At 46.5% G+C, this 11,880-nt stretch overlaps 2 protein-coding genes across 3 annotated transcripts in view; one reads left to right on the top strand and one right to left on the bottom strand.

Moving 5' to 3' along the window:
* The window catches only part of CHCHD5 (coiled-coil-helix-coiled-coil-helix domain containing 5), a 474,014-nt gene that overhangs the window by 257,940 nt on the left and 204,194 nt on the right, over positions 1-11,880 (top strand). The window lies entirely within an intron of this gene.
* Positions 3,034-11,850, bottom strand: FBXL12 (F-box and leucine rich repeat protein 12). 2 transcript variants are annotated; one of them, XM_063119265.1, is made up of 3 exons: positions 11,726-11,850; positions 8,930-9,002; positions 3,034-5,114 (listed from the first exon to the last, which is right to left on the bottom strand). In XM_063119265.1, exons 1-3 carry the CDS (start codon positions 11,815-11,817, stop codon positions 4,311-4,313), a joined length of 969 nt encoding a protein of 322 aa, XP_062975335.1. In that variant the 5' UTR covers positions 11,818-11,850; the 3' UTR covers positions 3,034-4,310. The 2 variants fall into 2 exon arrangements, with proteins under 2 accessions (XP_062975335.1, XP_062975336.1); XM_063119266.1 differs by having other exon boundaries at positions 8,930-9,473; positions 11,726-11,789.

Below are 11,880 nucleotides of genomic sequence, written 5' to 3'. Positions count from 1 at the left end.
CTCAGAGATGGGGTGTGTGTGAATACAGTACGCCAATAACAGCTTTGAGCTTCTCCAGACGCCGCATACGCTGGTTCCTCAAAGGGACATGGCCAATCTCCTAAAACAAAGTCCCAGGAAAGGTTGCTCTGAGCCATGAGAGCCGGGCAGAGAGATCCGTCACACACTTGTCAGTCTCAGCCTACCACTACTGAGCTGACCCCGTTACCATGACTTCAGGAAAGGTTAAGCCTCAGGCCCAGGAGTCCCATCCTTCTGCTAAGGACTGGGAACTCCTTGCCACCTGAGTCTCGGCACGAACACAGAATCCACAGCATATGCAAGGCCAAGTCTATGAAAAGCCTCACTACTTTTCATGGCACAGTTCTTAGTTATCCAAAGTCCAAATAGCAAAGCGACCATGTGCAGAGTGCTTCCAAAGTCCCAAGCGGAGATGGAATCCAAAGCAGGAGGGAAGTCAGGCATTGCGTCGAGAAATGAAACCTAGCAAAGCTTTTTCAGCTTTGCACCAGCCTTTAAGGCCTATTAAAAGTCACTTGACAGACAGGTCCTCTGACCTGTAAACCATGCCCACGTGCCAAGAGGGCGGGATGTTACAACCCACTTCAAAGAGCGTCCCCCACCTTTTCCAAAACACTCTGAAGTTCCCAGAGAACCAGCTACTTCAAGGCTGAAGCAAAGGAGTGAACCAGCTACTCCCATGGGAACTGCTTACGGAGATAAGCTTGCAGGGAACATCTGACATTCTTAAAGCATTTCCTCATAAATCTCACCACTAGGTACAAGGCCTATACCTGACAGCCGCCGGCACGTAGCCACATGGGTTACCCCCCACCCCCATCGAAACTGCATTTTCAAAGTGCCGATTTATGGCGACTTTTACCTTTGCTCTGGGTAATTGTGGAAAAGTTCCAGTTGGCTACTGAAGATGGCAGAGAGAGGCTATCTTTTGTTGTCGTGGATAGGAAAATGTAGGAATGCTCCCTCCTGCCCCATTGAGCTTTATCAATTTAGCCTTGCAGCAGCGATGCTGCAGGCTTTTGGACTAATCCCCTTCCAAAGCTGCATTGCATAGACACCCCTCCCACCATGGCTTCTGCATTATGGTGAAATGCATTATATTTCTATTTAAATTACAGTAATTATTTCTAAAATGTGGAACTATACATATACATTAGCACATGCATTTTTAATGCAAATCTGCCCTATATTGTCATCCTTTTTGACAATGCGTAAGTGACCACCCTGTTAACAGGAGAACTTGTTAATTACCAAAAAGGCCCTGTTCCTTGTTCTCACCCACTTAATTTTGGAAGGGGGGCGGCACTCTGAGCATGGTCTCTGAACATCATCTTTTTGGTGGTGCAGGTTCATGTAACCGAAGGTGAGTGGAGGGGGTTGTCTATACAGTTTAAAAGCTTCGGGTTGGCACTGCATCGGTTACACAACGCACCACAGGGCTTTCCTGCGAAGCTGCACACTGGAAAAGTCAAGGACTTAACCCCTGACTTTTCCTGCCACAGCAAGATCACTACGGTGTCACGCCCAGGGTGTTCCTGGGGGGAAGGTGACCTCCGATTCATCACTGGAAGCTGGGCAAGGGGCCGGCCTGGCAAACTGAACAGCCTCTGGAAAGCCTGCGCTGCCTCCTCCAGTAAGGATGACTTGCTACCACATCATAGCAGTGCTACCGCGCCGCGGTGTTTGGCAGCAGAGTGGTGCCAACACGGTGCCGTGTAGGCAGGGTCAAGGAAACAGAACCACTCCACCAGCCTTGCTGAATATCACCCATGAAGACTACTCCTCCATCATCACCACCACCAGCTATTCTAGCAGTCTTTGCTGGGGAAAGCAGGGCCATTCCACCAGCACAGTGGACTTTATTCCACTCCCCCTTTTCCCTCCCCATGTGTTTTTCCTTGTGTGCAGGGGCGGTTGTGTTTTACTATGTAAGCTCCTAAACAGCCTTTCTTCTTCTTTTTTTTACTTGAGGATAAAAATACTTCAAACAAACAGGCATCCCTAAGCTGTGTCCGGTTAAAACTGGCACTTTGAATTGTGCCTGAGAAGAAAATGGTAGCCAGTGCAGTTCTGGAAATCTATCTCCCCTATTATTAGTTGGAGTTAGCTGAGTAGCTGGTGTATTTTGCACTGACTGTAGTTTTGGAACAGTATTCAAAGGCAGCCCTAAATAGAATGGATTGCAGTGATCCAATGTAGGTGTTATTGGGGCTTTTTTGACAGTGCCCCCCCCTTCACATTTTTCCAGGAATGACCACAGCTGGCAAATCAGCCAAACTCCTACAAGCCACAGGGTATACTTAAACATCAATCTGCTACGCTTGGTCTTCTAGCACAGCCTTCCCTAACATGATGCCCACCAGGTGTTTTGGATGACAACTCCCAGCAGTTTTGGCCATTACCCTCCAAAACATCTGGAGGGTACCAGGTTGGGGGAAGACTGTTCCAACATTTCCAAGCCATAAATCTTGAGGTGCGCAAATCCATCTAGAAAGGCCACATCTCAATTCCCTGGTCAACTGCATCAAGCATCACTTTACTGGCCCTGATCCATCCAATTTCCTATTGCAGACATCTGTCTAAGACCTCCACAGCCTCAGAAAAGGAGTGATGGTGCCGTGTGTGTGTGTCATCAGCATACTGATGACATTCCACTCTCAAATCTCTGGACAACAACTCACAACTTTGTGGCAGTGGTCAGATTTGAAGCCAAACCACCCAGATGTACCCAGTTTTCTATTTGCTTAGCCATGTAGCACTCTGGCACCGATGAGAACAAATTGGACCCAATGCAGAGGGGTGAATGTGAGGTGCTAAGAAACTTGTAACCTAAAATGCATTCAACTAAAAAAGGACAACTCACCAATAGCTGCATATACAGTTTACAAATGGTTTATAATGGTTTTGTATGATTTACTATGTTACAGCTTCTCCTTGTTATTATGGAGATCTATTATACAGTAAACAAACTTGGCTGCTGCATAAGGCTGGCTAGAATGAACCAGAACAATATTTATTAATTTATTTATTGGATTTTTATACTGCCCGATAGCCGACGCTCCCTGGGCGGTTCACAAAAATTAAAACCATTCAAAGTATAAAAAAAACAGTATAAAAACATGATATAAAATACAATAAATTATTGCCAAAACCATGTGCTCTACCATCCTACTGAGATGGTTACATTTCATGAGAAATTTGATAGCCTGTGTCTTTTCTGTTCTCGTTTCTGAGCCTGAAGGGGTATTCAGTGGAGCCTGCAGTCATGAGATCTAGCAACTTACTTTTAGTGGAAAGCTAAAACGAAACAAATGTAATTATATTATCCAGGTACAGTCATTGCATTATCTACTATCCAAAAATAAATCAAACCATCACATTAAATCTTTACAAGGAAAAATAATCTTAGACTACAATGGGTTCCCCAACTTTTAGATGTGTTGGACTACAAAACCTCCCAGTCAGCATGGTCAACAGCCATACTAGGTAGGAATGATGGGACTGGTAGTCCAATGCATCTAGAGGGCACCAGGTTGGGGGAAGACTGAAACACAGGTTCCAGGTAATTCATTAAAGGTAAAAGCCTACCTGTGCTAGCTTTAAGACCTGACACATCAGATGGAGAGGCTGGTGTTTAAAAAGAATGCAGTGCATGGTCTTGAAGTACAGGGATCTGCTACTGATAAGGCTCTCGATGTACAAACAACGGCCACTTTATCTTGCCTATTAAAAAAAGACCACACTTTTTACTAAGTTGTTCATAACAGTAATTGGAGGACTGGACGGGCGACAGTGGAATAGGGGTACTTTGCACAACCAACTTGGGTCTCCAGACTTGGGTTTGCATGCTGGTTTTGAACGGGCATGGACATGCGTCCAATGTACATCTAGTGCCTATAAACCACAAGTGTTTGTTACTGCAGAGCTGGAGAACCTGTTGCCCCCCATATGTGGTTGGACTGCAACTCCTAGTAGGCCTTAGCTAAGGTGAAGGATCATGGGAGCTGCAGTCTAACAACACCTGGAGGCCAGACTCCCCTCCCCACAACACTGGTTCCTCATCACCCTCCAGGATAAATCAGACAGTAATCAAATTATAAGCCTCCGAAGGATGAAAGGATCTGCTTTTGATGTTCCATGCTTTGCCCTGCTTCAGCATTTCCAGTTTAGTACAGAAGTGCTACAACGAAAGGGCAGGAAGCTGCTGAGTAGATGCATCCCTACACTGCTATCTTTTGACCCCTTCCGTAACGTACTCACTAATGCTGAACGTGTTTGTGGCTAAGATTTCACCCTGGGATCTGTGCTGGAGACCGTGTTTGCACGACACAGTTCCGCAATGCTGCCTGGATAACGTGGATAGTCCCTTCTTCAAAATTCATCCCGCTTAAGTCAAGACGCTTTAGCCGGTTCAGCGCCCGGCAAACGCCCATGATGGCTTCTGCGGAAAGCCCGCTGCAGGATTCCAGGCAAAGCTCTTCCAAGACGGGCAAGCTGCTTAAGCTAGGAAGGCCTACGTCCGTCAGAGAAGGGCTGCCCCCGAGGTCTAAATGGCGCAGGCGCTTCATGTGGCGCCCGATGAAGTGTGCGGCTGAATCACCAATGCCAGACTGGCACAGGGCAAGGCGCTCGAGGTCTCCCAGGTGTGGCGCTGCTGTCTGGATCCCTGCGTCTGTGACCCGGTAAGTCTTGGACAAGGCAAGCGTCTTGAGAGTGCCCTGGATCGAGATATTGATCAAGTGCTGGTTAGAGAAGGCAGGGACGTTCCGGACAATGAGGCGTTGGAGCCTTGGGAAGGCCTGGCGGTCTTGAGAAGCTTCAGGCAATTGGAACCACAAGGAAGGGATCTCACAGCAGCTCAGTTCCAGGGCCGTGAGAGAGGAGGGGAGACAGCTGTAGGAGAGCGTGCGGAGGTCCACCTCGGTCAGGCATAAGTGGTGAAGGCTGGGGCACTGCTTTCCTAGGGCCTGCATTAGTGCCGGGGTAAAGGCTTCTTGCTTCCGGACGGAGTGGAGGGATCCCCGCGCCTTCAGTGTCTGGAGGTTGCCACGGAGATGGTTCCGCAGCAGGTGCCAGAGGACCTTGGAGGATATCTGAGCATATAGAGAAGTGAAGTTGGCAAGAAAGAGAAGCAAATTATTAGCCATGGAAGTGACCGGGACGGTAAGGAGAGGGGAGGGCTATCATTGGGGGAAACAATCTCTGCCACACCAACCAGCCCAAGTTTCCAAAGCTGTGGTCCTGCACCCGGGAGAAAGGCCCATTCAGCTCAGTGAGTAAAACATGCATTAGATGAGGTTGAGAACTGTGCATTTCGCACTTAGTCAAAATCTAACTCACAACATTTTGAAGTCTTTCAAAATTTCATCTTGTCCTTTACTGGAAACTCAGGAATGGGAATGCATTGCTTCATTTTAATGAGATGTACTTGAAACAACAACTACACTAAAGCTGATTAACAATGGTGCCTCCCTCAAGGGACCATGGGAATATAAGTTTAATGAAGGTATTGACAAGTCTTGGCTGGAAAATCCTACCACCCTCACAGAACTACAGTTCCCAATGTTATTTGACAGTTAAATTGGTGTATGGTTTGTAGTAGGGGTGTGCACAGACCCCCCGCTCCGCTTCACTTGCAGATCCGCCATTTTCCGGATCGGGCCGCTCCGCCCCGCCCCCGCTCCGCCCACTTCCGCTCCGCTCCGCCCGGAGCTCCGGATCCGGAGCTCCGTTTCCCCCCCCCCCCCCATAGGCTTGCATTGAAAGCTAAAAAATTATACAACTTTTTTTCTGTTCAAGTTAGAAACCTCATGTTTGGCACCATGACACCTCATGGGGATATACACACGCATGCCAAGTTTCAAAGCAATCCCATCATCCCCTGATTTTTGGCGAATTTTTGAAAATCGGGCACCCCACACACACCATCCCTGCGAGGTGGGCAGGGGAGGAGGGAGGGAAGGCAGGCAGGCATGCAGCTGGCATTTCTGGGGGCATAAGGAAGTGAGCCAAGGATAAGCCAGTAATGCATATAAAATGGAATAAATCAATCAATAAACAAAGGAGGGGTGGAATTAAAAGCAGCAGTGTTGCTCAATAAACAACAAGAAGAACTTTTTTTAAAAGGCTATATCTGTCTTTTACCAGCAATAGGGGGACGTGCCCGGGGGAGGGGGAAGTAGCTGCCAGTTCAAGACACTGACAGCCACAGCTCCGAGAAGAAGTAAAACGCTCACTTCGACTCAGAACAGGCATTGCTCCACCACTGAAAAGTGACCATTCACTTCAACTCATGATAGGCATTGCTCCACCGTTTTACTCTCTTTGGAAGGCTCTATGGCCTTCCAGTGCAGGAGAGAGTGGGGGCACGTCCACGATGAGATGCCCTAGGGGAGCTCATCCCCTTGCACCACATCGATTCAATTGTTCCCCAAGGTTAGGGTGGGGAGCAGTGCTGTGTTTTTCTATCTCTTATTCTTGGCTTAGTATATGATTTCAGGTTGTGTTTGTGCATTTGGTGGGGCTACTGTGTTAAAAAACACGGGGAAAAGCCCGTTCAGATGAAGAAAGAGAAGTTTCCCAGAATCCCAAGTTACCTGTTTTGCCTATGCCCTCCTCCAACTTTGGGATCATCATGACCGGGAGCTGACTCTGCCCCTCAGCCCTTTGAAAAAGGTATTTTTCCCGCCGATTTTTTAAAAACGTCTAGCCCGCGACCCGTACGATGCAGAAAGTTGAGAGTGGTCTCAAAATGACCCCCATCCACGACTCTCTGTGCACAAGAATTTTCAGAACGATAGCTTAAACCCCCCCCCAGTTATCCCCGATTCTTTCCCTCAATGCAATCCTATGGGCGAAAAGCCGAAACGCAGTTTGAGCCGCGCGGTTGACCCGATTTTTTAAAAAATATTGCACGTGAACCACAGCACGCAGAAAGTTGAGAGTGGTCTCAAAATGACCCCCATCCACGACTCTCTGTGCACAAGAATTTTCAGAACGATAGCTTAAACCCCCCCCCCCCAGTTATCCCCGATTCTTTCCCTCAATGCAATCCTATGGGCGAAAAGCCGAAACTCAGTTTGAGCTGCGCGGTTGACCCGATTTTTAAAAAAATATTGCACGTGAACCACAGCACGCAGAGAGGTGAGAGTGGTCTCAAAATGACCCCCATCCACGACTCTCTGTGCACAAGAATTTCCAGAACGATAGCTTCAAAAACAACCTAGTTATGCGCGATTATTTGCCGCAATGCAATCCTATGGCGAAATGTTTTCAAGATGGCGACCGGAGCGCTCCGCCTGAACTCGGAGCTCCGAAAAATGGGCGCTTCTCTTCGCCTTGCTTCTAGGGGGTCCGCGGTCCGCTCCTACTCCGCCTCTGGGTAAGGCGGAGCAGGCCAATCCGCTACTGCTTCTACGCTCCTAATCGGAGCGGAGCACATCCCTAGTTTGTAGCTTAACTGTGAGCTCATGGTAGATCCAAAAATGGGGGCAGGAGTGCTTTGGATTGTGAACTTTTCAAGTGAGGAAAGGCTTGCTATGGAATATTATGATCTACTCCAACCCTTTGGGATAGGGTAAGATGAAACATGAAGCAGATAAAACTGGCCAATAGCGAAGGTCTGTAGCCAAATTGAGATGGCTGCCGCATGCTTCCGGACACACAACAGAGTGCAGGCTCAACTCCAGAACAGGTAAGGAAGCTGCCAGTGCTTATATGAAGGCCAAGGTTAGCAGGGCTGCATTCAGCTCTAGAATTGTTACAACCTGGGGGCCCTTAAAGTCCTAGCCGTGATTCTGTTGGAGCGCGCCTCCAGATGTTTGGGATTACAAATACCATCATCCCTGACCACTGGCCATGCAACCTGGGATTTATGGGATTTGTAGTCCCAAACATTTGAAGTAGTCCAAGACATCTGGAGGGGATCAGACTGCCTAAGACTGTGCTGGAGGGGCAAATGTGATCTTAGCTGTAGAATTCGGTTTCCTGAGATCCTTAGCTGTCATTAAAAGAAAGAAAAAATTCAGAACACCCATCATGGCTGAAGTGGGCAATTTATTACTCTCTAGATGTTTTGGCCTACAACTCCCATGATCCCGTACCATCAGTTATGCTGGCCAGGGCTGATGTGAATGTTTATTTATTTATTTTTTATTTATTTATTACATTTTTCTACCGCCCAATAGCCGAAGCTCTCTGGGTGGTTCACAGAAATTAAAACCACAATAAAACACCCAACAGGTTAAAAACATAATTACGAAATACAGTATAAAAAGCGCAACCAGGATAAAACTACACAGCAAAATTGATATAAGAACGTTGTGGGCCAAAACATCTGGAGGGCCACTAGTTGCCCACCCCTGCTTTATGGGTACACATACATACTTTGATAGAATGTTGATAACGGCTTCTGGAATCCTGAAAGGTGACTCAAGAATGCAATAGCACAATCCTATGCACATTTACTTAGGATTAAGATCACACTGTGTTCAAAGGGGCTTATTCTCTAGCAAGTGAGTTTTGGATTGTTGTCCAAGATTCCTGTGGTTGGGGCAAAACCTCTGTGCCCTACTTAGCATTTGTCCTTCAACCTATATGTAGCATTGGTCCTTTACCCTAACAGACCCAGAATAAAATTATCTAAAATAATTGACAATCACAGAATTATGCAAAATACCCCCCTCCCCCAATTATGCCTTCATTGTCAAAGGCAATTCCGGAGCAAAGTACATAAAATTATATAAAAAAAACATACTATAAAAACAAACTATAAAAATTAAACAGGTCTGCTTACATCATATTAAACATTTACATTATTTAATTTGCATAATTTATATAGGTTAGTCCAAAGCCTTGCATCAGGCTATGCAGTTTTTTGCAGATGTTTCTAAAAGAAAACCATCCTTACCTTGTAAGAAGTCAGGTCCAGGTGTCTCCACAGCAATTTGTCCCGGACCAAGCGGTGCCAGCGTCTACAGACCCTGTATAGAGAAGCCATCTTCAGCATGCACTCCCCTTCTGAAAAAGGGGGCATGAAGAAGGGCCCTGCAGTGGGGAGGATGAATCAAACTCTGCTAGACAGGGAGGCATCCTGTCAGGGAGATCATGAGATATGTGGCACAATGCTACACTAGGGTGTGTGTGCGTATGTGTATGTATGGCAGTCTTCCCCATCCTGGTGCACTCCAATGTACAATTGAGAAGAAAGACAGATCCGTTCGCAATCTCTGGCACTCCACAGTGGTAGCTGAGGAGCAAGCTAGGGACACCGCCATTCCCTAAAAGGCAGAACAAAAGCCAGAAGGGGTTTCTCTTCTCATAGTGGGATACATCACAATATTTGGGCTCATCTTTCTCCTGCAGGAGAGACCTCATTCCTGTTGGCTGCACCCTCCCCTGATGGAGAATGCTGGGAGTTGTAGTCCAAATGCACACATCAGAGCCCTGCTACCCTACAAAGCACAAAAGTGTGTCTGAATTATTGTGACCAGCTCACTTTGAGGAAGGCCTGCTTTGCGAGAAGTCTGAACACCTCCGAAGCGATTGGTTTCGGATCAGACTTTGCTTTGTAAGTTTATTTTGCAGTTTGTTTCTTTTAAAATGTCCTTTTAATGTGTTTTTATTCTACTTTATTTTGTCCACCGCTCTGAAATTTTGAATCGGGAGTGGTATATAAATACTGTAAATAAATAATATAGAAATGCATAGAAATGTATTTCACAGTGGCAGCTGTTGCACCCAAGTGGGAGAAAGATGGACACACGTATGTGGGAAGACAGGAATGGGAACAGAAAGCAGCTTGATTCTTATTATTTCCTAATCAAGAAGGAGAGGCCAGTTGGGAACTGTAGGACTTTTTTTTTTTGCCTAGCATTCAGACAACTCCAGCTTTAATAAATAAAAGCACAACAACAACTACTTGATCATTGCAGTGTTGCCTGCAAAGCACTTAGCAAATTAAAAGCGCTACAGAAACAATAGTGAGTGGACAGAACAGGAATGTTGCCTGACATCACAAGGGATTCCTATATAGCTGCTTCTCAACCTATTCTGCACTCGCAGCTATCTATATTATTAGGCTGACCATATGAAAAGGAGGACAGGGCTCCTGTATCTTTAACGGTTGTATAGAAAAGGGAATTTCAGCAGGTGTCATTTGTATGCATGCAGCACCTGGTGAAATTCCCTCTTCATCACAACAGTTAAAACTGCAGGAGACCTGCCCTCTTTTGCATCTAGTCACTCTAATTACACTAAATATAGTATAGATAGAATGAGCCTTGTCCTCCTTTTCATATAGTCACCCTATCTATAAGTTGTCTTAGCCTCGCGGTGGTTGCACGGTGGCATTGTGTCAGTCATATGATGCAGTCACAGGCTTGCAGCCACTGCTGGGCTTTCCCCTGAAGCTGTGTGTTAAAATAGTAAGTCTAAAATAGACTTACCCTGACTTTTCCCTTCAAAACAAGGACACCATGGCCCTTCCACCATCTGACCTCACTCCAGCGCTGAGCCTGGGCATTAGGTGACCACTGATTGGTCGCTAGAAGCCGGGCAGGGGACAGGCCTCATGTACCAAATCGCTGCTGGAAAGGCCACGTTGCCTCTGCAATGAGGATTACCCATTGCCACCCTGCAAACTCCTTGTGTTTAATCCTAGACACACTACCTTGGGAACAGCATTGAACGTGGCGGGGCTTGCTTCCCAACGGCCATCCACAGGCCCCTTCCCCACCTATAAAATGGGAATAACTATCATTTACCCTCATAATGCAGTTGTGGCAGCTCACACAAGGGAAAATCCTATAGCTTGTTGCCAAGTGGGGGAAAAAAAGTGATACAAATAACATCTGTAGGAGTGGGCAGGACTGGCTCCCTCTCTGTGGTCCTTCCACTGGCAAGCACAGATGGTTTTATTCAGGCAGGGCTTTGGCATATAAACTGGTCAGCTGCTGAAGGGATTTTGTTTTTAATTGGCTGCTGCTGCTACTGTAACAGTTATATTTTAATCACATATTTCAATTGGTTTTATGCTAAATTTTAATTGAGATTTTGCTTTAATACGGTTGTTATTGTTAGCTGCCTTGAGTACCATTCTTTGGTAGAAAGATGGGCTAGAAATTTATGAATTAATTAAAATTTCATTGTCAACCTGCATGTGAAATAATAATAATAATAATAATATAATTAACAGCTGCTGCAACAGGCACTCCCAGGCAGGATGGTAATAATAAGTATTTTTTAACCGCCTCTCCCTCTAGATCGAGGTGGGGAACAACATTTAATACAAAAATACCATATAATTCAAATGCATAAAACTGACTAAAAACATAAAGCCACTCTACTATAATAATCAGACACCTTAAAATTCATCTGGGTAGGCCTGCCGGAAGAAGCTAGTCTTTTTAGCTGTCTTAAACTCGGAGAGAGTTCAATTGGGAGCAGTAGTTGTGAGCGTAGTTTAGCTGGACTGAGATGTGTGACTGGCCCAAAGTCACCCAGTGGGTTTCCATGGCCGAGTGGGGACTAGAACCCGGATCTCCCGACTCACACAGTCCGATACTCTAGCCACTACACCACACTCGCTCACTGCGATGAACACACGATAGACCGAACCACGGTGTAGAAAAAGGGGGGGGGGACAGGGAAGAAGAGGAAAGACCATGGAACTGAAGGGAGAGGGGGGAGGAATCTAATCACCCACCTGGCCCCGCCCAACCGGTCACGAGGCGGCAGCCACATCATAATCTGCAGCAGAAGCGAGTCTGGGAGAGCGGAGAGGCTTTGGGCCGACATCGTCGCTGTTCACTGTTTCTTCTTCCTACTTCCGCCTTCTCTAGGAACTGGAGCATTTGACGA

This window comes from Elgaria multicarinata, chromosome 3 (genome assembly GCF_023053635.1).
Source record: "Elgaria multicarinata webbii isolate HBS135686 ecotype San Diego chromosome 3, rElgMul1.1.pri, whole genome shotgun sequence".
NCBI lineage: Eukaryota > Metazoa > Chordata > Lepidosauria > Squamata > Anguidae > Elgaria > Elgaria multicarinata.
Note: the sequence above shows the minus strand (reverse complement) of the source record. Positions and strands in the feature narration are given on the sequence as shown.